Below are 26,682 nucleotides of genomic sequence, written 5' to 3'. Positions count from 1 at the left end.
AAGCAAAGGATATACTTATGGACTTATGATTTCCTTGTGAGTTAAAACAAATGTGTTTTGTATTCTCAGTTAATAAGAAAACTCACTGAACCCCAGCATGACCCTTGGTAAGCATTTGGTTCCTCGATGCTTCTCCCTAGATCCAGGAGTTCAGAGTGGACAGCAAGCAGAGGCCTTCTGTGGGGAAAGGGCAGGCTTGGGTAGCTAGTATTTTCATGCTTTAATAGGTGGGGGCCCATGATATGCGTGGAGAATGCATTTGGCTATCTACATGACACTCTTTGCCTCTGACCTATGGCATGGGAAATGAATTGTTCCAGCAAGCTCTTCTAAGCCACATATACTAAGTCTTCTTAAAGGCATATTCATGTAGTCTTCAGAAGGGGAATGATCAGAGAATGGTTGCATCTTCAGTTTATTGGGCACTGATTGTAAGACATGGGCCTAACGGAGAGAAAGAATATCAAATAGACGCCACACTGAGCATGGAGCCCAACATGAGGCTCAATCTCACGACCCTGAGATCACAACCTTAGCCAAAACCCAGAGCAGGATGCTCAACTGACTGAGCCACCCAGGTGCCCCTCTCTTGCTCCATCTTTGGGTTTGGTGAGGGGGTATCTGCTGTCTTCATTAGTGGGGTCTACTTCGGCAATTTCAAGTTCAGGCTCGACCTTTCCTTCCTCTCTGAGCAACGAATCTTGTCCTTAAGGGACGAAAATATTTCCCTTCACCCTCCGTAGTCTCTGAGAAGTAATCTTAAACGAGGGTCACTTATTTTCTGATTGTGACAGTATTTGCCAGCGGGACTCTTTCAGAACTTTCAGCCATGGGGCGCCTGGGTGGCTCAGTGGGTTAAGCCTCTGCCTTCGGCTTGGGTCATGATCCCAGGGTCCTGGGATCGAGCCCCGCATCGGGCTCTCTGCTCAGTGGGGAGCCTGCTTCCCCCTCTCTCTGCCTGCCTCTCTGCCTACTTGTGATCTCTGTCTGTCAAATAAATAAATAAAATCTTAAAAAATAAAACAACTTTCAGCCATGAACAGGATAGACTTTTTGAAGATATGTACACAAGCAAAAATGACAGCTGCTTTTTAAACAAAAGATCTGTTCCATGTTTTGCTGTAACATGACTTCATGAGTTTTAAAAGGAGACAGAGAGGAAGCCAGGAGGAATAGAAGTAGGTTTAGAATACACTAGTACCAAAATTGGGTTTTCGTTGCATTTTAAAAATCTGAAGATAATCAACACTTGGTTTTATCAGGGTTGGATGTCTAGGGGATCTTCCTTGCAGAGGAAAGAAAGAGCAATTTCTCGAACCCCTGCACTATGCCGGGCTCCGCATTCAACATGCTTCTACTCCTGATTTCCTCCCCAACCCCTGTGAAAGCTCATAAATAGCCTGATGGCAAAAGGTGGGAACAAATGGGCAATTCCCAAGATTGAGGCTCATGACCATTATTACAGATAGGGAAACAGGCTCAGGGAGGTGGTGCTTGAAGTTACAGCACTCCAGCACTCCTATCTGATAAAAAGCTTGACTCAAAACCCAGCCCACCATGCCCCAAAGCTCTGTGTCCACAGCTGTTGTTCAAGGAGAAGCCCTGGAATTTTCTAGGTGGGGTAAGAGAGCTACTCTTTCAATTAGCGTTTCCTGAACAAGCTCACCCCTCCTTTTGCAGAGGCTGACTTGATTAAATCACTGACACTTTGAGATGAATTGCTATTTTATTGCTGGCTAAGGGCATTTTTCTCTCCTAAAATGTTAAAAATTTAACTATAAAATATGCCTTTAAAAGTGAAATTTCAGGGAGTCTGACATTTATATGGGAAGGAAAGATGGGAGCCAGATCACACCTCACGCTTCTCTAATTACTTGAAGCAGGAGACGTGCCCATGAGTTGAGGCTGGACCCACTTTGGACGTTAAGTAGCAGCGGCAAGTGATACACTTATCAGACACTTTCCAAGTTTGAGGCACTAAAACTATCCCCTTAGTGATGTTTTGTCTAATCCTGACCATACCTGCGGGAGGTGAGTATATTATCCCCATTTGACACATGAGATAAGGGAGGCTTTACCCAAGGTCACAGCCCAGGTGAGGCAGTCCAGGGAGCTGGCTTCTGTGTATTCGTCTTGGTGCTAGAGGATTCGTGTGTGATGTCTTGGTCTCGGAGACTGAGCGCAAGCTCTCGGAGAGAGGACGCAAATGTGTTCACATATTGTGAAAGCACGTGCTTCCTTCTCAACTTGCCGGACCCAGGTCCTGGCTGATTTTTATCTTCAGGGTGATGTTGGCAGTTAGTGAGGGGAAACAGAGGCTGAAACCCCTCTTTGAGGGAGGCAGCAGCCCACTTTTTTCCAAAGTGTTTGCCATTTTGTCCCCAAAGCTCAGATACTGTCTTCCATTTCTCAGGTCAAGATCAAGGCTCAGACCCAAAGTGGCAGAAGTAGGTTGTAAAAGGGGGGACTAGAAAGGGTATAGGCAAAAAAGAAATGCCTTTTTCCCTAGATGATCTCCTTCTGGTCTTTTTGTCTCTTACCCTTTTATCCTGGGATTTGTAAGGTCTGGCCCAGTTAGCCACCATCTATCGCTGCTGGTACCACTTAATTTTTCTCACAAAGTGGAAAATACTGATTTCCATTAGGTTTGAAGAGTCCTCCACCTGGGAAATAGAAAGCTGTCACATTTTTTTTTCTTCCCCCTGAAAGCCATGAGCCATTTCTTTTGTTCCGTCTCGGTCCTGATCTGGTACATGTGTGTGTTTTGCAAGAGTGACTTTATAACTTATCTTCAACCCTGCCTGCAGTGATTCCTGGGGCTTAAAGAAACAACATGCCAAAGTTAAAGGGACCATTAAATTGGACAGCTGTGGCTAGGCCATCTCAGGACTAAACTGAGGATTCAGGGTGACCACAGCTAATAGAAGAAGTCAGCAGCATGATGTGGAATAAGGCAGGGCAAGTGGACAGTACGAGCAACGCAGAGCAAGCCATCCCATCTTCTAGTGGACAGGCATATGACTCTTCGCTGGGCTTGTCGCTGTGCTGAGGACTCTGGCAGACCCAAAATAGGCCAGGAGGTCTCCTCCACCTTCCAGCTATGGTCTCTTTGGAGAGCTAAGACCTAAAACATGAAACAAATAGGGAAAGCGTAAGCATCTGACTGGGTCAGGGCAGGGTGGCCTTTGTAAGGTAGGGTGCTAGAGGGCAGTGGTTAAAAGCACAGACCTGGGGCTCCTGAGTGGCTCAGTGGGTTGGGCTGCTGCCTTCGGCTCGGGTCATGATCTCGGGGTCCTGGGATCGAGTCCCGCGTCGGGCTCTCTGCTCAGTGGGGAGCCCGCTTCTCTCTCTCTCTCTCTCTCTCTCTCTCTGCCTGCCTCTCCGTCTACTTGTGATCTCTCTGTCAAATAAATAAATAAATAAAAATCTTAAAAAAAAATAAAAGCACAGACCTGCAACGATGGTTCTTGTGTTCAGATCTTGCCTCCTCCACTTACTGATGCTGTGACCTTTGGTGGCTTATTGTACCACTGTGTACCTCCTTTTCCTTATCTGCAAAGAGGGAGGAATGACTGTGTCTACCTCATGGGAAGGGAGATGGCTCTGAGGGTGAACTGAGTTCACACACACGTACATGCGAGTTCTGGCGCATTGGCAATGCTCTGTAAGGGGCACGAAGGAAACCTCTGTTGGGAAAGGAGGTCAGTGCCAAGCTGGACAATGGGTCCTCACCAACAGGGTTTGAAGATGTCCATGAGATGTCCTGGCAGACGATGAGGAGAGACACAATAGGGGCTGTAGGGAGCCACAGGAAAGACACAACATGATGGGCTGTAGGGAGCCACAGGAAAGACACAACATGATGGGCTGTAGGGAGCTATAGCTTCGTGGGGGTCAGAGCACAGCAGATTTGGGTATAGGGGATTGCAGTCCCAGAAGACTAGATGACCTGAGTTGGGCAGTAAGGGATGATGGAGAGACCCCGCGTAGGCTCTGAGGGAGTGCTTTTTCAGGTTGGAGAGAATTATCGCTATGCCTTTGCTCAGACAAGTGTGTTTGTTCAGATAAATATAAAAGAGTAGATTAAAAAAAAAAAAAGGTCATGCTAGGGACATTTTTAGCAATGGGGTTGGTGTCTAAGCCTTGGAAGAAAGGGCCTAATACTGAAACATGGAATTGAGTGTTAGCCTTTCAAAAACTGGAGTTTCCCCGATTTTACCAAGGAAAACGAAAATGCTGGGACTGGAGCGGGGCAAGATAGGAAAGAAATCAGTCACAAGGAGACAAAGCAAAGCAGAGCTTAAGGAGGGAAACTGGGGAACGGAAGCCAGTTTCACTTTGGTGGTAGTGAATGCAAGATGATAAGGACAGGCAGAAAGGCTGGGATCTTTGCTCTTAAAAACAAACAAACCAGTAAGCTGACCCACTGGAGTTCACGGCACCCCACGAATGCTCTGTGCTGCTCTGACTCCTGTAGGATGAACCGTGCTCTCACCATAGGATGGATGGCTCCAGTGAGTGTGAGAAAATTAATGGAGCCCAAAGTCCCATCCTTCCCAAACTCTGCTGACCTCAGTGAACTATGCACAGGAGAGACATTTTGATTCAAGAGGGTGATGTATAGGCTAAAATTATTCCGAGTCACCTATTTCGGGGACCATTTCGCTGAGAAGTGCTGATGCTTCTGACCTTGAGTTTAAGAAATAGCAGCACTGTTGTTCTGGTGGCCTTCTGTGGTGTTAACTCTTTATTCCAACCTTGTGTGACCAGACAGTAGTTGAGAATGGGGAGAAGGCACACAAATATCCAAATAAATTTTTTTTTGGATGATTTTATTCTTTAAGTCATCTCTACATCCAGCATGTAGCTCAAACTTATATCCCCTGAGATCAAGAGTCACATGCTCTACTGACTGAGCCAGCCGGGCTCCCCTCCCCAATACATCTTTATACAGTATAAAACCATAACATGGTTTTTTAGTAATTTAATAAGTGTCCTTTTTGATGTGTGTCTTTTGCATTTCTTTAATAATTTTCAAATTTCAGAAAAATTGACAAATTGCCACTATAAGCAGTCCTGATAAATCTATCCGTGTCCCCCAGAAACTCTCTTACAGCCTCCTCTAATAGAAATTGTTTGGAGGCCTTTCAAGGGGACACTTGGAGTCTGTGTGGACCAATGAGTGAATGACACAGATTGTAGTGCCAGCTCAGCCTCTAACCAGCTGTGTGCTCTCGGGCAAATATTCCGCTTCCCTGGGCCTCGGTCTTCTCATGTGTAAAATTATATAGAAAAGTTTCTTTTGCCAGGTTGAAATATTCATTTGAAAAACTGAAAACACAGGTGTAATGTATTCTACAAAGAAAGGACTTAATACCGTAATGAATGTATCGTTGGAAGGGAGCAAAACCAGTGGCTACCTGTCCTGGGAAGGTAGGCACTCAGTGCAAAATGAAATTCATTTACAGGGACTGTCCTAATGGGAAATGGGGGGAAAGGTTAAAAGCAGAACAGCAGAAAAACAACCCCAACCTATCCCTGCGAACCTAAATGTGAGAGTTTGTCATAAGTTATCAGCAAGATTTACTTGAGCCCCCTGGGTTTGTCCCTAGGAGTAGTAATCAGCTTCTTAGGGCTGATTAGTTGAGGGTCACCCGAAAGACACGTCTGGACATGATTTGCTCTCAGAACAGGACTCAGTGGCATCTAACCAACTGCTTCCCCTTTGCTTTGGCTCCTGGGGGCGAGAGGTTGCGTCACCGCTGTGGGTTGCTGATCCTGCATTTGGCCTAACCCTGAGGGATGAAAGCAGCGTAAGCAGCAGGCAGCCGGCCCGGTTCGCTGTGGTGAAGGCTGGCAGGCCCGTGGTGGTAGTTGTCTAGGCCACAGAGAGTGAGGTCTCTGGAGGTCTGTGGATGGCAGAGAGAGGCCAGAGCTGGTCTAGTGGAAAGGCCAGTGCCGGGATCCAAGGCTTTCATTGGCAGGAGGGATTTCTGGGGACTTGCAATGGTGGTGGAAGGGCCAGTTCTTAAAGACCAGGGTAAATGGTGGCAGTAGACGCCTTGGGATTAAAGAGGTGGCCGAGAAGTGAGCATTTCTCAGGCACTAGCTCCGAACCAGCTCCTCATTGAGAGGCCAACGCAAACCAACCTGACTAAGGGAACGACATGCATGGTGCCCCCGAAGTACCTGGTAAACCTTGGTGTTGACTTAGCTCCAACATTTCCAAGAAAGAATGTTCTAGAGGCAGGTAACGATGCCAGTGATGAGAGTAGCTAATATGGACTGAATGCTTCTCAGGCATCAGGCAGCCTTCCAAGTACTTCACCCATATTCACTCCAGTAGCCCTCCCACAAGCCCTGTCAGGAAGGTACTGTCATCACTGAGCCCATTTTCAACTGAGGGAAGGCACACACACAGGTAGCCTGCCAAAGGTCTCCCAGGTGGTAAGCGGTGTAGGAACCACTATTCTAACCCAGGAGCACTTCCCCCAAGCCAGTTCTCGTGGCCTCCACTGACTCCCGCCTCTCACTCTTTCCCTGCTGACAGTGGTGACTTCTGATGTGCTATCCAGTGACACTTTATCCATGTCAAGAACCCAGAGTTTCCAGTGAAGTCACTGCACTGATCTATACTCATACTGTGACAATAGCTAGGTCGAGCCCACTCAGGCCTCTCATCGCTCCTGTGATGTGTGGGACGTCCTGAGGTGGCTGGGAGTTGGGAGGGCACATGCTAGAGCCCTCCTTGGCTCCCAGGAGCTTCTAGTCCTGCTGCTCTGAGCCCATGGCTGCCCGCTAGGTCTCACCTCCTGAAGCAGAGCTACCCAGGAAGGAGCCGAGAAACTCCACATCTCTTTTAAGAGTTCCATTTAAAACAACTTGTTATGGATTCGAACATGGATGAAAACAAGCTTTTTCTCAAGAAGGCAGAAATGGCTGTGCAGATGGGTATCCTCTAGCTGCAAAACATGTTTTTTTTTTTTCTAAAAGCCAGAGCATACCTCTGGATTCAGAACTGTCTAGATGCTTAACAGAATCAAAAGACTCTCCCAAGAGGCAATTCCAAACATAAAAGGATTGTAGGCAGTGCAGACTCTTGCTAGCATTCATGTGTGTGGAAATATTTGGAAGGGCTTAATAATAACAGTATTAATCATAAAATAGCAGTGGGATAACCACAGTTTTTGTTTAACATTTATGGCTTCCCAGGCCTGAATGACTGCTGAGAACGTTGACATATTATCTAAACCACTCATCAACCCTATGAAGTGGAAAGCAGAGCCACGGTGCACATGAAGAACTTGGAAGTGTACATTTGTTTTCTTGGTGTCTGCCCAGCCTACGTGAAACTTAGAGTAATTCTTGTCAATCACTTGGCATTGAGTTACTGGCAAGATGAGTTACTGGCAACTTCCAGATTTTTATTGGTCAAACAGACTTAAAACTCTGGTTTTTAATCTAGTAATAGTACCCTTTTTTCTTTCTTTCTTTCTTTCTTTCTTTCTTTCTTTCTTCCTTTCTTCCTTTCTTCCTTTCTTCCTTTCTTCCTTTCTTTCTTCTTTTGTTAAAGAGAGCAAGCAAGTGAGGGTGGGGGGAGGGGTAGAGAGAGAGAGAGAGGAAAAGAGAATCCTAAGCTGGCTTCCTGCCCAGCAGGTAACGCAATTTGGGGCTTGAGCTCACGACCCTGAGATCATGATCAGAGCCAAAATCAAGAGTCGGACGTTCAACACACTGAGCCACCCAGGCACCCCTAGTTGGTGCACTTTCTAATGGAGCCTTTAAAGATATTAGAACCTTTGGGGAAGTCTTCTTGTAAAGAGTACAGATGGTACCGCAAAGCTTTTGCTCTAAGATCATTTGTATCACGCGTTCACTAAAGAAAGGAAAAGCTGCAGGGTCTGGGAGCCAGTGCGTCATGGCTACGGCTTCGTATCGTAAATTTTGTTTGGCAATTTGGCTCCCACGTATTGATACGGCCAGCCACGGGAACCTGTAGAGATGGCATTTGCTTCTATTCTGTCCCTGAAGGTGATGATGGAATCGGGTCGCCATATTGGGAGGGTTGGGTACATGTGGCACAGGGGTTCTCCACGGGGGATGTCAGACACGAGATGAGAGAGGTGGCTGTAGCTGGAGAAAGCGTGTTCACAGCCACTATGGCTTGAAAGAATTTCTGCAATTCCATATCACCTGAAAGGAGGGCATGAGCTTTTCTTTGCTGACCGAGAGGGGTACAAGTTTAAGAGCAAGGAGCTCCAAGGGCTTGACAGTTGTAGTGCGTCACAATACACAAGCTCTGTGCTGTCATTATAGGTATGCGTGTGAAGTGAAATGTTTCTAAATTTTTAAAAATTGTGGTAAAGCGATAGGGTGTCAATGCAATTTGTGAAGTTCTGCCTTTGGGAGAGACCCAAAGCACATGCGCCGTAGAGCAACTTGGTGGCTCTTGTCTTCACTCCTGCAATGTATTTGTACCTTCGGATCGCCCGTCATTGGTGGCCATGGGAGAGCAGATTGTTTCTTTTCATGGTCCTTTGCTGAGGTCGGTGCTTACATGCCCCCGTGCTCCACTAAGCAAGATCAGTGCTGAGGTGTATCCCCAAAACTGTCTGGCCTTTGGGGAGAATTAAGGGTGCTCTGGGGGCAGAAGGTAGACATCCAACTTTGGAAAGGGCTGGCTTCTAGATTTTCTTCTAAGTACCCCCAGCTAGAAATGCAACCACTTAGAAAAATCACCCTCGCTGCACTAGTCTCACAGAAGTTGCTGTGGGTCAGTTTTGCTAGCTGGTGGCCTTTAGTGAAGCTCTGTGAATTACTTCCCCACTTGGATTAAGGAGAAGGGAACACATGCAGTTAATACACCAACTCATCACAGTACATTTGTCCTGCAGAGTACAAGACAGATGGAAACCACAGCCTGCCAAGTGATCCAAGTGTAACAGTATTGATGGCTTGGTTTTATTTTCACTCTTTGATTTTTCACTCTTTACTCTCAGAGTTTGAATCCCAAAGAGCTCTAGACACTGGCTGTTAGGTGTGCATGGAGTCCTGGGGTTTGTGGCAGATTGGATGGTCTGCTCTGATTCCCCTACATTTGGATGATATTAATAAAATCAGTTTTCAGGGGAACTTCACAGTTTGGAATATCAGGTCAGGCCCAAATCGGATACACAAAATAAAATGAATTAAGGAAAGTTGCATCGTGCAAGGGGACATACTGATCATGGGGCCCTACTGGGGTTCTTACCAATATTCGGTGGAGTCTATGAATGGAAATACTTATAAAAAAAAAAGCTGTAAAGCACATTACAGATGTGATGATATTTTAATCTTCCCTGTTACATAAAATTCAGGCACCATTTTCTTCCTCCTGCTGTCTCCAATGGTTATGTAATAACATTTCTTCATTCTTTTCTGCTTGTGTTTTGAGGCCCTCTCTGAAAACACATTCGGTGAAAGACAAGAGTCACCCCTGTTACCACTCGTTCCCCTCTTGTCAGTCTTGTCCTCTCCATGGATAGTTACTCGTCATTTCTCTCATTGTCGGTTAGTTGAGGTTTTTGCAATTTGAGTGAAGAAGCAACACTTGCCAATATTACATTATCCCCGTTGTGTAAGGAGGGACCCTGGTGCGATGTCAGACTGGGTTTTTTATTTACTATGCCATTTAACTTAAAAAAAGGTTTTATGACTACCCTCTAGCCTTGTGGAACGTGTCTGTTTCACGTGCCTTTGATCCTCACCCTCTTTGTCCGCCCCAAAAGAATATGCTGGCAAGCGGACACAATGTGACAGCTCTTCCTCTGTTGTGTTGTCCACATTTTCTCATTTCTCTCCCAACAGCCAAGCCCCCGTTCTCGGGTTTGTGGTGTCCCAGCGTCAGGACCAGAAGCCACCACTGGCCGAGCTGGCAGGTCGGAAGAGGGGTGGTAGTAAACCAGATTGGCAGATGCTCAGTGTAGGCATGAGGGTATTCCAAGGATCCAAGCAACCGCATCGGATTTGAAGAGAAAACTGCTTTGAACGGTCCTCAGAGTAGAGTGAGTTCTGCAACAGGCGGATTGCTTGAGGAGAATGTCCTCATTTACTTGAGGTCACATGGCATTGAGCCTCACCCGTGGTCCAGAACCTGAGCCATGTCTCGGGGAGAAGCTGAGGGAAGGATCTGGCCTCCCAGGGGTTGCCCAGTGCTGTCCACTCCTGGGTTACCCCAATTAGGTGGCTCGGACTTCGTCGTGTAAGCTGGTTCTGGCTCCTCGAGTGGGGTCTCTCCAAGGCCCCTCCTGGGCAAAGGGTTGTGCTGGTGACAGGGCTGTCTCCAGAGGCAGTGACTTGGTCTTCCAGTAGAACCTTCTGGTGCTGCATAGACTGGAGTGTTGAACTGAGGCTTCACAATCCCTCCCTTGTCCCAGGAGGAAAAGGACGGCCAAGCCTCTCCACAGCAGGCGTGGTAATTGGCGAGTTGCTCTGCTCCCAGCTTTTTCTGAGCATCTCTCCTCCTAGCTCTTGTTGACAAGATGGGGCAGAGGGACGTCGTCAGGGCCCCATCACCATGGATTGCATCAGAGAGGTCACCTGACCTGAGGTTGGCCCCTCAGGTACAGTCCTGCTTGAATCGGCAGCCGGTATCCAGGGCGCCCTGTCACTCTCGGCTGGGTGTGTGAATTGGGAGGTGCGCTGATGGGAGGCTCTCGTCACTGAGACAGCTACTCTGCACAGAGAGAGGGAAGTGAGAAGCACACCCCAGAGCCCTTGCTGTGGGGGCGCGAGAGGGTAGTTCTGGCTCCCATCTTCCGAGTTACCAGTCACCCGTGCCATCCCTTAAGATGCCTGCAGCCCTCCAAGAAATGCCGCTGTTTGCTCCAGGCGGCTTGTATGGCTTTTCCCGGAAGCCACAGGGCCCATGGTTATACTTTCTGATCAAACAACCCAAGGCAAAATGAGTTAGAAGAATAGTTGAGCAAAAATGACCATGCCCATTGATTTCCGGGGCCAGAATATATCCTGCTGCCTGCTGGTCCATGCAGTCCTGTGGCCACGGTCGGTCACTCCCAGGACATGCCAGGACTTAGGATGACTCTTGGCTTGGAGTGCAAACGTGGGGTAAGATCCGGTGGCTTCTGCCATGCCTGGAAAGACTGTCCTTGGTCATTAGCTGGTGGGCGGGCCAGGGAGGGCTCAGCAGATCTGGCCCTTTATAGGTTCCTTAAGGGGAGTGGTCAGCAGACCCGTCATGTGACACAAACACCATCCACCAGTGGGCAAGGAGTGCTGCTTTTCGCTGAGAAGCCTAGGTTTCTAAAATAAGGTGCTGATGGCAACTTTCAGGGAAAGCGGGGGGGCTTCCATCTCTGGCCTCTGAGTTGGGGGCACCAATGCCCAGCTTGTACTTTCTGAGGTGCTGATCTGCTTCAGACCACAGCAGTCCTATTCATTTCTCAGCACAAACTGGAAGCAGTGCAACAGCCCATCATGCCCCTGCTGCCCTCGACTAGCGGTTTGTCTCCGTTTCTGTGTGCCTCTCCTGTCCCGTGCCGTCTCTACAACCCCAGTATCCAAAGTGCAGATTCCCAGTGATGCGTCCGAGATGAGACCTCTTTGCTCTGAAAGGACTCCGTTTGAGCACATGTAGATATCCAGACCAAGTGCTAGGTGCCCCAGGACATGCATAGGTAATAACACAGTCCCACGCGGGACCCATCTGTTGGTGGGGCGTGGGTTATGGGGATGCCATAAGGTGTCCACAGAGGCTTAGAATGCAAAGGAAAATGCTACTCCTAAGAGCTATGCAGAAAATCTAAAGCATGTTCAGAGGAAGATGAAATCCTTCCTGTCTTGGGGTGTCAGGAAAGGCCTTTTGGTGTGGAAAGGGCATTTTAGTTACACTTGCAAGGGCAAGTAGGACCCGGCTGGGCGGCCATGGGACGGGGGCGGAAGGGAGCAGGTAGAACCAGCGTGGGCCATGCAGGAGCGTGCTTGTCAGTGGCAGCTTTGTCACCTCAAGGGCAAAAAGATGGAGCTGTATTTGCCCCCATGACCATGACCAAGAGCTAATTACATAGCTTTTCTAAGGAGCTGTGTCGTTGTTTTCTAGGGAACAGATTGCCGGTGCAATGTAGCATTCCTAACAATACCTTTTTAGCTACTTTTCTTTTTTACTGCCAATGTATGTCAGGTTTTTGACAGAATTTTTGTCTCTATGTGGAAAAGTATGAAGGTCACCTCTACAGCTTTTATAAATTTATCTTTAACCAGCTTCACTGATTCTTAAAATCAGCCAGTATTTGTGACTCTCAGGCAAGACAAGGTCGAGCGTGTGTTTGCCTCGGGAAAATAAAGAAATAAACACAGTTCCTCTTAGTTGCAACCTCATTATGCTGAACTGGTATTTCTGTTGCTCTTCATGTGGCAAGATTATGTGACCTATCTGTTCCTTTTGGAGATCAAAGGAAACGTAACTCGGAGTCTGGGAAAATGGTTTCCATGGTCCGTGTGTTGCTAATGCGCCTATTCGTTCACGTATGAACATCCAGGGAGATAATTGGCTGGGAAATGCGCAAAGCTTCCAGGACAATGGTCAGGGTCAGAATGACTTTTCAGGCGATTCTGCCTTTCCTGCTGGCTTCCCATCCATAGGACTTCTGTCCCACGGTTGCCTCTGGAGACACTGTGGGAGTGCCCAGAAAGCTGTTTACCTTCTGCTGTCACACTTCCTGAAGTAGCCCAGTCCATTTCAGGCAATGCCTATTATTAGAAAGTTCTTCCCTGTATTGAGACAGAAATCTGTTTCTCTATAACTTTCCCCAATACTGGCTTAAATATAGACTTTTGAGGACTGACCTAGAAACACAGGCACCACATCTAACACTGCTTCCAAAGAAAAATGCCCTCACAGTTCCAAACAAGTAATGTATAAAAAATAATCTTCTGGAGCACAGCCCCATTCATAAGCGGGTGCGTGTCCAGTAACGCACATGGGCGGCACGGGCCGGGAAAGGGGAAGGGAGGAGACCAGTGCTCACAGGGTCCATCTGTAGGGTCCATCTCTTCACACCCCTGCCCTTCCCCACGTTTCCTGCATGTTGACAACTAGAAAGTACATACAGAGTTTCTGGAAATCTTCAGAATTCTGGTTTCCTCACAACCCATCCTTCAAAAGCACCTAAGACATGTAAAGAAAACCAGGCTTCTCTCTACGTTGCTCCCCTTCCTGGACCTCAGCCCTTGGGAGGTGGCTGGCATTGCTGACACTGCCTTGGGATGCAGACAGTTGTGGTGGCAGGGGAAGCTGCCTTTGAGTTGGACAGAAGTGAATTTAATGCTGGGCTGTAACCCTTATTCCCATGCTTTCTTTTTTTTTTTTTTAAGATTTTTATTTATTTATTTGACAGAGAGAGATCACAAGTAGACGGAGAGGCAGGCAGAGAGAGAGAGAGAGAGGGAAGCAGGCTCCCTGCTGAGCAGAGAGCCCGATGCGGGACTCGATCCCAGGACCCTGAGATCATGACCTGAGCCGAAGGCAGCGGCTTAACCCACTGAGCCACCCAGGCGCCCCCCCCCTTTTTTTTTTAAGATTTTTATTTATTCCCATGCTTTCTTATTAGCTTTGTGACTTGGAGCAAATTGGCAAACCTTTCAAAGACTTGGTTTTTATTTTACTTTATTTTAGTTTATCAATTAGAGAAACCGGAAGGAGGGGCAGCAAGAAAGGGAGAGAGAGAACCCCAAGCAGACTCCCCACTGAGCGCACAGCCCCGCGTGGGGCTCAATCTCATGACCCTGAGATCACGATCTGAGCCGACACCAAGAGTCATTCTCTTCACTGATTGAACCACCCAGGCTCCCTACAAAGCCCCGGGTTTTAAAGGCCATCTTTCATCCGCAGAGCAGAGATTAAGGACAAATGTGGTGAAGCATGTAAGGAGTGCAGTACTGCTCAGGAAATGCCATTTACTACAGGCGTATACCCGGGTAACTGTGGACTCTGTCCTTAGTTTGTGAAGGACAGATCACCTCCCCCTGGCAGGCTATGGGGCGGGCGGATATGTCACCACCGCCGTGGCTGGCAGCTCAGCCCATCGCTTTGACAGAGCTACTTTGACAGGGCTTCAGAGCAGGTTCCCCTCGTGTATATTTCAGCCACAGAATTTGTGGGGTTTTTTTTTTCCCTCAGGGTGAGACCCAGAGTACTTCATTCTCCTAAACTTTTCCCAGAAGGTGCTGCGGTTTTCCGTGTGCATGCCAAGCTCTCCCGAGTCTTCAGATTGGTCCTCGTGTCGACTTGTGTGTGAAGTTCGTGACACTTGGCATTCCTGGCTCATCCCATCGCATTCATCAGAGTATCTCTTCCCCAGCCTGGCTCCTTTCGAGTATCAATCTATTGCTTGGAGAAGAACATGTTTCCATTTCTATAGATTTGCCTGCTCAAAAGGGGAGAAATAATGGACAACATTTTTAAATAAGTCATTTAGTGACTATGCCCACGGTTTTGTTTTGTTTTGTTTTGTTTTGTTTTGTTTTTTTTAAACATGGCAGCCGAATTCTCAGGGTTGAGCATCAACCCGACGTCATTGCCAGGATGCATGACTCCGGCTTCTGGGCTTTTCTTACAGAGGCAGCAGGGGCAGAGGGCTGGGGAGAAAGAACCTTCTCCTAGGCAGGCTACCTAGCAAGACATTAAGGGAAGGCAGTGGTGGAGGGCGGGCCTTTCAACATCTATTCTGCCACTTAGGGCTGATGACCTCAGACAAGTGTGATGGGATTATTAGGAGACTGAGCTGGACAAAGCAGTAAAGCACTTAGCATAGTGCCTGGCTGGCCGTAAGCTCCCCGTCCAGGCCTCCCCGCCCCCTCCCACACACGGTTGTACATATTTTAAGAGAGAGAGAGCTTGCTGATAGAAGCACTCCTCATTCTCTCAACTCCTGACCTTCAATTATTGACCTCACAGAGCTCTAGGATGTAGGAGTTTCGAATTACATCTCCATTAGTGGATGAGACCTAGCCCTTCCCGTGCTTGCTCACGCAGGCCCCCTGGTGGTCAGAGGCAGACATTCATGAAGCATTGTGCTGCGTTAGAAGCAAAGTGGCCAGAGAATAGGTTTTTATTTTTTATTTTTATTTTTTTATTTTATTTTTTTTATTTTTAAATTTTTTAATAAACATATAATGTGTTTTTGTCCCCAGGGGTACAGGTCTGTGACTCGCCAGGTTTACACATTTCACAGCACTCATCATAGCACATTGGGGAGGGTATGTGCTATGCAGAGAATTGGTTTTTAATCTGAGTGCCAGCGCCTGGCCCTGTGAGAGCCAAGTCCCCTACCTGGCTTCCTTAGTCCAGGGCTAGTAACTGTTGATGTCCTGGCCTCCAAAGCTTGCTCTTGCCCACCAGCCTGTCCTCTTGTATTCAGTCACATAACATGTATTTACTGAGCCCCTGCTGTGGGGCAGTCATTTGTCTTGGCTTTGGGGGTTCATCAGTAAACCAGGCAAAATCCCCTGACCTCAAGGAGCTTAAGATTTGTCCGGGGAGACAGATGAAGCAAGTAAATCCAGTCATGTTCGGAGATCGTAAGTGTAGTGAGAAAAACAACAGGAAAGGGAGCAAGGCATGCTGGAGAGACAGGGTTCTAGTTTGAAGCCAGGTCATGAGAGAAGGGCTCACTGAAGAGCAGAGACTCGAAGAAATGAGGGCTCTCGGAAGCCCAGGCAGAGAGAAGAGCAAGTGCAAAGTCCCTGCGGCAGGAACCAGGCTGGGAGTACTTGGGGCGCAGCCAGCCTGTGAGGGCTGGAGCCAAAGCAGGGAGGGAGCCCCTGGAGGTCACATCAGAAGAACCAGAGGGGGGTGCAGGTGGAATGTGGAGAAGGGTTTCGAGCAAACGACTCATATTTTCGGACTCTCGTTTGAGCACGATCGCCCTGGCTGTGGTGTTGAGAACAGAGCCATGGGAGCAAAGGTAGAGGCAGGGACAGATGCCCCGGACAGCGACTTGACCCAAGTGGTGTTGGTAGAGAGGGCGAAGTATCCTCTTTGTGCTTTTCTGAAATAACTGATTTTGGGGGTTTTGTTTTGTTTTGGCCAAGAACCTGTGTTACATAAAGTTAATTTTTTTCCCTGCGGTTTCACATAGGTGTGTGGTGTACATATTCAAATACTGAGAGGAAAGTTCATTAAATCAGGAATAGACGGGGGGTGGCTTTTCTTTTCTTCCCTTAAATCATCTCAGGAGAAAGTTAGGACAACTGAAAGAAGACCGCCTTACTATTTGTGTAACAATCTTGGTCTTCGATGCTGCCTACGTGTTTCTTCCACACATTGTTTAACTCATCTCATAATAGGCCCTCTTCTGGCATTATGTGTCATCTGTGCCAAGCTCATCTGGAGAGGCCTGAGCTCCCCCAGACACCCCACCCTCTGAGTCCCCATCCACACATAGCCAGATCAAGCACAGGCCTTCAAGGATCACCTCTCTATGTTCTAGCATCTTCCTGTTGCCTTTACACATGTATGTAGGAGGTGTACATATCCATGGAAGACTGTGGGTTTGTCTTTGGTATTTTGGAGATGATAATCATATATAGAAATGCTGCAAAGAAAGTTTTCCCTTTTGCAAATAATGGAACTGCTGGAAAGCTCAACCTGTTCAGCAGCCTAATCATGAGAGAGACATGTGCTTGTCAGATGTATGGACTCGCCTATAGGACTGGTTTATCCATGTCCGTTCCCATCCGGTAACCCCCAAGGACACAGCCCCGGGAAGGGAGCTGAATTTGAAGATGAGAGATTGCCACTAAGATTCATTTATTGAACTCCCACCCTGTGCTCATCATGGGCCCAGTGGCTGGCTTTCGAATTAAAAATTGGGAATCAGGGGCACCTGGGTGGCTCATGGGTTAAAGCCTCTGCCTTCGGCTCAGGTCATGGTCCCAGTGTCCTGGGATCGAGCCCCACATCGGGCTCTGTGCTCTGCAGGGAGCCTGCTTCCCCGTCTCTCTCTGTCTGCCTCTCTGCCTACTTGTGATCTCCGTCTGTCAAATAAATAAATAAAATCTTTTAAAAAAAATTGGGAATCACACTCAGACAAGCAGTGATTCTATTACATGCGCATTAGGACAGAATGTCTGAATGACCCGTTTTCTTGGGAGATTGGACACAGGATGTGGGTGAGCGAGGCTTTGGCGGATACAGAGGAGATAACGGAACTTAGTTCTTCCCACGAGACTCTTCAGATCTTGACACACACACAATTAGCAATGCAGGACAGGGTAAATGTGCAGTCAGCAGAAACTACCTGTCCACAGGCACTAATAACACAGGTGTAGCTCTTGTTTATAAGCTTATGCTGACATGATCTTCTCTTAAAATCTGTCTTCTTATTAGTGTGGAATTTGATCCATCTTTTCACAGCGCTGCTCCGGTCCCAGGTCGGGGACCCAAGGAAGGGAAGCAAAGGAAGGGGTTTCTCCCCACAGTATTTCCTTCAGTTGCTGGGCCAGCCACCTGCTAATGCCGCTGATAAGGCTGGTCCTTGGTGCTCCCGCTCTCACCTGCCGCTGCGTGTGTGTCTGCGGGGCCAATGGCTTTTAAACATGAGTGACAGCAACTTGGGGGTTCCGCAGAGGCAGAGTGGCATAGAGGGAATCCCCCAGACATTAAACTTCTGTCAGTTTAGCCACTACAGCCGGTCCTGACTCCTAAGTACACAGATCTCCCCATAAGGGGCTTTGCGGCCCCAGTTCTTTGTAGGCATTCACCTGTGTGCCCTGTTTATACACCTGGGCCATCCGAGACACCAGAGATGTGAGCTTTGTGCACTTGTTTCTTTTCCATGCTCTTAGAGGCTGGAGGGTGGGGTAAGACACCCTGCAGTGGTGTAAATCACACTTCCTGTTTTGAACATTGGCAGGGAGAACTCAGCAATACTTACAAATGAAGAGTAACACTGAGAAGCTGCTCTTAAAATTTCTCCCAGGTACAGTGGAACATTTCTCAATGTGCTCATAAGCACGGAGCGAAATTCTCTTTCGCTTCTGGGCCCTTTCTTGGTGGATTTTTTTTTTTTTTTTTTAAGAGGGAGGCAACCTAAAGTCCAGAATCTTTTAGGGTAATATACAGGAATTGCAAAATCAATTCAGGGCTGCCCATTCTTTCTCATTTCCTAGTAGGATATACAGAGTCACTAATAACGTGTATGGGAATTTCCCGTGACCCTTTGTTGGATAAGAATTAAGTAGAAAGTGGAACAGGTTGGGCTCACTTGAAGGGGTTTAGTAAGTCAAGTAGTGAAAGGCTCTTTGAATAAGTGGTCTTGAGTATTATTTTAGCAGCTGTGTAGCCCTGCCTTTTCCGTGCGAGGTCCATTTCCAATGTCTCCCAGTTCAAAGATGTTCAAAGCCAGTTCTTAACTCACAAAGTGCCGCCAACATATTGGTCAATTGCCACCACTTCCTGGGCCTCTAGGACATTAGAGATCATTCCATGTCCAACCAGTCACCTGCAGGAGCCCCTCTCCAGCTAGCTTCCCCCAGGCGGAGTATGAAGCCCAGCCAGCAGAGGCCCTTGGGGAACACACTTGACCACTGTGGTCTGCATCCTAGGGACCAGGAGGGCTAGATCTCGCCCCTCTGGGGACCTCTGGGCAACTGAAAGCAACACAGGAAACTTACACCCTGGAAGGGCTCCTGTAGACGTTTGCCAGGAGCAGTCCTGTCCTTTCACAGATGGAGAACTAAGGTACAGATCTGCAACATGACTGACGCAAGCTGGTGGTTGCATATATTTTTTTTTTTACTTGACAGATAGAGATCACAGGTAGGCAGCGAGGCAGGCAGAGAGAGAGAGGAGGAAGCGGGCTCCCTGCCGAGCAGAGAGCCCGATGCGGGGCGCGATCCCAGGACCCTGGAATCATGACCTGAGCTGAAGGCAGAGGCTTTAAACCACTGAGCCACCCAGGCGCCCCTGGTGGTTGCATATTTAAGACATCTGGGAGAAGGACGGAAGCAATGTTTGATAGACTTAAAGCATTCCTGGAGCCGTTGCCCATGACACACTTCGCTGCTTTTCTACGCACGTGAAGAAAGGCCTGTGGTAAGCCCACAGCAGGAGCCGGAATTCCTGACTTTTCTTAGTGCTGTTCAAAGCCCTTTTCATATTTTCAGAAGCATCTATGTATGATCTGTTTGACAGTGTGTATATCAGACCCTGGGCGCTCACTGATAAAGTCCAAACAGAAGCTCAAGATTTTGACAAATCACTCTGGGCTCATGCCATAGCTCCTATCATTTGAATTCTAGGAATTGGCTACAGGATGAAGTAATATTTAAATATAAAGTACAATTGTAGTGGGCGTGGCTGGCTGTATAAATGAAGAGTACCGGGTCAGCCCGTGGGCATCCCTGGAGCCCATGAACTGCGCTGACCTTTTGTTTGCATCTTGAGGGGAATAAAAAAGTCTCTTTCTTCCATGTCTTCTGTTTCTTCTGTCGGCAGCCACTTTCGCAGACTTGTCCATTCGCTTGGGCGTCTCCTCACTGTTCCCCCCCAATTCTGGCATCATCCCCCAACATTCTAGTGACTCTCTTCTTCCAGGCCCGTCCTTCCCACCATCCTCTGCTTCTGTTTCCTGAGACACATCTTTCCCTCGGCTTCACTTCCGGCCTCAGCCCCTACCTGCATCTCTGACTCGCTCCCAAACTGCAGTCTCCCCTCCACAAGGGCCTTCGGAATGCTCCCCGGATGGCCTTCAGTCACATGAAACCCAACCAAAAACAGGGCCAGGACCAGACAGTCTCTGGGTTCCCTAACAGTTCTCAAACTCAGTTTAAACAATCAGTGTTTAAGATCATCTCAGTTCTCTCCCTCTTCTCAACTTCCCCTTTCCTTTTTAATGCTCGCACTCATCTCCCTCTCTTCCACACATACCACAGCCTTAAAAGTGAGGGAGCAAAAGGGTTGAGTTGGCTAACGTACCTGCCTAGAAAGAAGCAGCCCAAAGCATAGGTTTTCTTGCTCTTAAGACGACCTGTCATCTTCATATAAAAGGGAAAGCTTGTTGTCATGCGAGTGACTTTAGGAATGTTTGAGCGTCAGTGTAAAACTGCAATGGCTGCTCCCCTGGGCATTTTTCTTTCCTTCTCTTTCCCGGCAACCACTTGTCACCTCTGAAAGCTGGCAGAACAGTGGGCATTCTGTCCAGAGAGGAGCCGACTTTCCTACTCCCACTGCTGACAGTTTGTCAGTCATAGGGAGGCCCTGATAAACTTTCTGGTGCTTATTTTCCCAGTGGGCATGTCCCTAAATAGATTTGCAAGTGAATAAGCATGTTGAGTTGCAGATCCTGTTTTGGTGTCTCAATGTTAGAGCTCAAGGGGAGCACTGGAAATCAGCTTTTTCCACCTCCTGAGCTGCCAGAAGAGGGAACCGAGGCCCAGAAAATTTAGGTGATCTGCCCCAAGTCACACAGCTAATTTGTCATAAACTGCAACTAAAGACCCAGAATCTTGACTCCCAGCCCAGAACTCTTCCCTTCACCTACCTTTTAAATAAATGCACGGGCTCGCCTTCTACCCCTCAAGGTTCTCAAGCCCACTGGAAAGCTCCAATCAATTCTGCCTCTTAGCCCAGCCCCGGATTTTCACAAATAACTTGTAATAAAATCCTAAGTTGTAAATATGACAGACTCACACTGTTACTTCTTCAAGTTTGAAGAGAAAACCACGATGTGGTAGGAACTGCTGGTTTGTCTGCTTTTCTGGTTGCTTTATCTCCCCATGTACAAAATCAGGTTGGAACACCGGGCAGAGCGCCCTGCCCCGCCGTCTCCTCTCAGCATCGTGCTTCAAGTAAGAGGGGGCGGAAAGCACAGTTTGCTTGGCTGCTCCTTCAAAATCTATCTTCTGAAGACCCTGTCTCTAATGATTTAATTACTGTTTAATCGTTATTGAATTATATTTGTTTTAATTATGATATGGCTGGAGTTTCTGTGTCATGTGGTTTTTCCAAGTTAGAGAATCCTCTGGAGTCGGGGCAGAACATTTCACAGTGCCTCTGCGTGGAGTCGCCAGGGGCGAATTCACTGGGAAGCTTCTGGGGTGACGGATCTGTGACCTTCACCCACCATGCTGTCTAGCTGAGCTTTCGGCCTGCGATTTCTTCTGTGTGTTTCTTTAGGCTGATTTTTTGTTCCTGCGCTTTCTATTCCAGATGGCTTCTTAGGATGGGGTGTCTTCGAGAGAGCCAGTGCTTCTCTAATTCAGTTTTTGATGGTCCTTTTTTTTTTCTTTCATTGCATAATACATGGGTTCATGAGCCCCACCTACAAGAACAGATACACATTATGCCAACAGTGACCCAAGTGCCTGTTTTGTATTTCATGCAATTAAGGAAATAAAGAGGGGAGGGACTTGGCTCCATCAGCCCCAAACCTGGCTCAGCCTTTCATGGGCGTGAGAGACGCTGCTGCCGCTGCTCAGTCAGAAGGCTGTGGTCCGTGTGCAGGGGAGGCGGTGGGCTCCAGTGAGATGCCTGTGGGCATGTTGGCCTGGTGGGAGGCAAAGGACTGCATGGATCTCTGCCATCGCTCCCCCAGTATCTGCTTCCAAATGAGAATGGACCTTGGGAAATCTCTTCCACAGCATTTTGGACACCCTATGCAATATTGGCCAACCTACCCATAGTATCCTTTCAGTGAAATTTTAAGGTAATGTGAGCCATCACATTTTCTAGTTCTGATCTACATTTTCTGGTGCTACCATTGTAGCTTTCGTGGCCTCTTCACTAAGCCTAAATTACAGGTAGTCACAAGTACTCTACTACCCACATACTCTGAGCTGCACCAGAAGTACACAGAATGTCAAGCCGCCATGACAGGCTAAGAATGAAAGGAGACCCTGAGCCTCAGCCTGGCTACTACTCCTGGTGGGCTCCAGGCCTGCCCTTCTGACTCGTGGTTGACATGGGCATGTGTGAGGTGGGGGCGGTACCTTCCCCAGGGCACTTGTGTAGGCTCTGACATGTAGGCTCTGATCTGTCCCCTCTCGAGGCGCCGTGTTGGCTGCTTGCTCATGGAGTCTTCTGAGAAAGAAGCAAAGCTTCAGTAAAAAGCTAAATCAGTGACGCACTGATGGGTTTAGAAATTGCAGGGATCTGAGGAGCTCAGACCCAAAATTGCTTCGGTGAGCCCTGAGCCTGTTCATGGTGACCAAAAGTGGAAGAGGTGTGTCAGAGGAGCCTGAACATTGCTTTTCACCCTGTGGGTGCTTATACAGGTGCACGTCGTGGGGAGCATGCACGTGCATGTGTGTGTTGACAAGAACAGGAAGAAAATCACACACTGTATAACAATAACTTTTTTTTTAAAGATTTTATTTATTTATTTGAAAGACAGAGATCACAAGTAGAGAGGCAGGCAGAGAGAGAGAGGGAAGCAGGCTCCCTGCTGAGCAGAGAGCCCGATGCGGGACTCGATCCCAGGACCCTGAGATCATGACCTGAGCCGAAGGCAGTGGCTTAACCCACTGAGCCACCCAGGCACCCTAACAATGACTTTTGACTTAGGCTCGTCCTTGTAGGTTTCTTATCCTTGGTGAGAAGTGTTATTATAGTAGACAAAATGAAAGAAAGTACGAGTTTGTGTTTCAGCCCTTGGCTTGTCTTTTTTTCCTTCAACTGCCTGGCACTTTTGTCCCATACTTGTAGATGATAATGCTTGTACCAATTCTGAGGGCTCTCTTTCAGAGAGATTCAGAGTATAGCAAGTCAATGGTTAGCAGGAAACTTCTTATCCCTTCTCACATCCACCATTGCCTGTCCATTCATTCATTCGTTCATTCAGCAGACATGTACTGGCCACTGGTCATGTGCAAGACACATTTCCTGCCCTCAAATGGGGTGGGGGCATGTCATGGTCCTGGATGTGTATGGGGGGATGGTAGGGCAGCACATGACAGTGGCGTAGTACAGAGTAAGTTCTGTGTAAGGAGACCGGGAGGAGTGGGTACAGTACGCCGTACGAGTTAAAGAGGTAGACTGGTGGTGATAAGAATGGGAAGAATTCTCACTGAGAGGATTGTCATGAGCAAAGGTTGAGAAGTAGAAAAGCACAGGAAATACAGAGAGAACAGCTAAGGTTTACCGGAGCGCACAGAGCACCTGAGGAGGAGGGAGGGAGATGCGGTACACAGGTGGTTTCGATGTGTGCAGAAGGCCTTGTGTGTTTGTGGGGTTCGGCTTTCCAAACACAGAGTTGGGCCATCGGGGATGTCTGAGTGTGAGAAGAGCAACACTGGAGAACGCCTTTTCTCTCTGGGCTGTTCTTCAATTCCTAGCAGACAGGTGACGGATGGGGCCCATCTGTGCCAGTCTCCACGTCATTAGGAGAAAGAGCTCCTTAGAGGATGACTGGCTTGGTCTAGGTCAAGATACGGATGGCTTTTCTCCCACACAATGTGGTGCCCACAGCGTTGTGTTTCTTTGCTCCCATGGGCAATCTTTAAGAGGCACCTCTGAGGTGTGCAAAGATAGCTCTTTAATTTTAATGTAATTGACATTTTATGAACATTTTAACGAAGTTGATGTTATAGGTTTTGTAATTTACCAGAGAGCACTGTCTTACACGAAGCATTGGGGGCCTTCGGAGAAATTACTTTTTGAAAGGAGAAAAGAGATCAAAATGTTAATACCGTTACCCTTAAAATCTGGATTTAGATTAACTTTGATATACCGCATATACTATTTGTTGTGGTAGCAAATGCACTGTATAAAGTGGTCACAGAAATCTAAGCCATTTGACTTCTCTTCGGTCACTAAAGCCACCGCATCCCAACGACGTGTGTCTGAAGCATGATGAATCCCAGTCACATGAAAGAGCAAGTATGTAGAGGAGGCATGTCTTCAGCCTAAACAGTGCCCGGCTGAACTGAATTCTTGGTTTTGATTAGTACCTCGGCACCGTGACATTTACAGCACTAGGCAGATAATGGTAGAAGTGGGAAGTAGGGGAGTAGGTTTTTCTCTGGTTCCATTTTAAGGTCCCTCACAATATCTACCTGATGGAGAAGTTTTGTCAGTGTGTGACGTTTGAAGGACTCTTATGAGGCAGAGGTGATAAGACTCAGAGAACTGAAATGGCCGTGTTTGACACAGGGACATAAAAGATAGCCCAGGCACTCTCCCTTCTCCCTAATGGTCACTGCGTTCTCACCCCTAATGAGCGGAGAGTTGATTCTCAAATTTTGCTTCTGGTGCATTAAAAGCATTTTACGTTTCCATTTTATGCTTCCCTGTGGCAGAAGAGGCTGTTCAAGGCAGCTACTTTCTTTAGCAACCACCAGGTGTCAGCAGAGGACTTGAAACGCGGGGCAGGCTCCATCCTGGGTTTTCTTAATTAACGGAAGCATCCCCCATTGGAACTTTGCAAGGGCGGTAGACCTCCGCTGGGCCACCCTCTTCCAAGTATTAGTGTCAAATGCTTTCTCCACGTTCATCCACCTTCCCCTTATAAAACTAGCACCAGTCCCTCAATCCTTTCCTGATTGGAAGCTTTTAATTCTTTCATGGTGATGGTTCTAGAGAGTAGAGAGGCGACTGGGGTGGAGATAGGGGAATATCACCAAGCTCGTTTTTCCCCCGCTGATCCCTTCCTCTAAATGGGTGGAGCGCGCCGCAAAGAGAAACAGTCTGATAGTGGATCTCGGTGGCTCCAGACTGCGGGGCTTTTCGGAGTGTACAGGAAAGAGGCACGGGCATCTTTACTGGCCCCGCTGTTTGCTTCCTCTTGTAGCACATACTTGGGACAGTGTGTGGATGGACAGGGGAGACCTTGGCAAAGTGGGTGTTGATTTGTACCCTACTGCTTTGCTCCTGTTTCCCACCACGCCTCCTCCCTCGGACGGCCAGGCTGGACAGGAAGCTGAGGCATTTGCTACAGGACATTGGGCGATAGAGTGGGACAGAATTTGGGAAAGGGCTCCCTTGGATACCCAGGCTTCTTTTGAGCCTTACAAGGTGTCAGAAGAGGTGGCATTTAGAGGGCTGTCTGTGTGAATGAGTGCCTATTGGCTAAGCTATTGGAAAACTGAAGTCGAGACTGGCTAGGGGATAGAGACACAAGGTCAACCTCTGGCTTTAGCCGCTGAAGCCGCTGGGTCGTGCGGCCTGCTACAGGTAGAGGGTAAGGTGTGACGTGGCCCAAAGTCTGTTCCCTAAAGTGAGGTCCTGACTGATGCAAGGTCCGGCAGTTCAGACATGCTGTGGCAATTTCCTTTGGATCAATCAGTGGGATTTGCCAAATCACATTAAAGCTAATTCCAGGAACAATTCAGATTTTTCTGTTATTTTATGTTGAATAAAGCACTGGAAAAAAGGCAGTGTGTTGAGAGGGATTCAAAAATACTTTGGATGTTTTGCTTTTGTAAAGATCTTTGTTCTAACAGGACAAGAAAATCATCTTGCTCCTTAAAACATCATGCAAAATGTCCTTAAAACGTACCATATCCACATGCGCCGTTGAAGAGGGCAGCCAACATTCTTATTGGCCTTAATGCCCAGCTCAGCATTGGGTGGTGGCTCTCTGACCAGGCCTGGGAGGGCTCTCAGATCAGTATTGGCATGACCATGCATTTTTCACAAGCAGCTTTCAAAAAAGGTTTCTTGTTGTCGGCTAGACTTCCAATCCATGTGGTAACCGCATATGGCTTTGTGTAAGGGCCAGATCTAATTGTACAAAACCCAGTGTCTTCACTCTGGGGTGGCTTGAGCAACACTTCCCACTGCTTCAGGGGGTCCTGCGGCAAAGCCACTTGCCCACGGAAATGTGAGTCTTCACATCCAGGCCACATCACGGCGATGATTGTCATCTTCACAGTTTCATAGTCCCTTCTCTCCTCTCCCCTCCCCCCACCGCCTTTTCAGATCACTGGGGTGATCCTGTTGGCTGTTGGAGTCTGGGGCAAACTCACTCTGGGCACCTACATCTCCCTGATCGCTGAGAACTCCACAAATGCTCCCTATGTGCTCATCGGAACTGGCACCACTATCGTGGTTTTTGGCCTGTTTGGATGCTTCGCGACCTGCCGTGGTAGCCCGTGGATGCTGAAACTGGTGAGTGTGTCACAACATAATGCTGCTCTTTCAACAACTTTGTGAAAAAATTTAAATCTCATGGAAGCGACATGGCCCTTCTTAAAGCCACCCACAAGCCAATACGCATGGACGCTAATTTTAGTCCAGACTCTTACCTAATCCACCCTTTACTCCCTTAGAGGACAAAACAACTGCAAACACAGCCTGGCACCAAAAATTCTGGTTCTGGTCCCTCAACCTGTGATTTCCAGAAGCCATTTATATCCTCATGGCGAGATGCCTTGGTCTAGTTCTGAACTGCTTCTTAGAAATCTCTTCAGGTGTGTGACGCGCAGCTTTGGTGGGCAGGGCAGCCTCTGGAACATCAGCAGCCTTTCGGCTTTAGGTTCCCACTGGAGAGATACCTTCTGCCTCCTTGAACTTGGCCATGCTTGGCTGCATGGGCACGCTCTTCTCTCAACCTGTGTACTCCGGCTCAGAGCTATGAGTGCAGCTCAGCCAGAGCTCCCCCCCTCAACAGAGGGTTGATGCTGTGCCAACTGTTGGCTACCAGGCCCAGGGCTGGGCACCTTTACCGCAATAGGACACACACAGCG

General features: G+C 48.0%; 1 protein-coding gene across 1 annotated transcript in view; it reads left to right on the top strand.

Moving 5' to 3' along the window:
- The window catches only part of TSPAN7 (tetraspanin 7), a 121,635-nt gene that overhangs the window by 73,149 nt on the left and 21,804 nt on the right, over window positions 1–26,682 (top strand). Inside the window, exon 2 of the mRNA XM_047716300.1 lies at window positions 25,916–26,104. Within this exon, the coding sequence (XP_047572256.1) occupies window positions 25,916–26,104 (189 nt within the window). The remainder of the gene's footprint in view (window positions 1–25,915; window positions 26,105–26,682) is intronic.

This window comes from Lutra lutra, chromosome X (genome assembly GCF_902655055.1).
Source record: "Lutra lutra chromosome X, mLutLut1.2, whole genome shotgun sequence".
NCBI lineage: Eukaryota > Metazoa > Chordata > Mammalia > Carnivora > Mustelidae > Lutra > Lutra lutra.
Note: the sequence above shows the minus strand (reverse complement) of the source record. Positions and strands in the feature narration are given on the sequence as shown.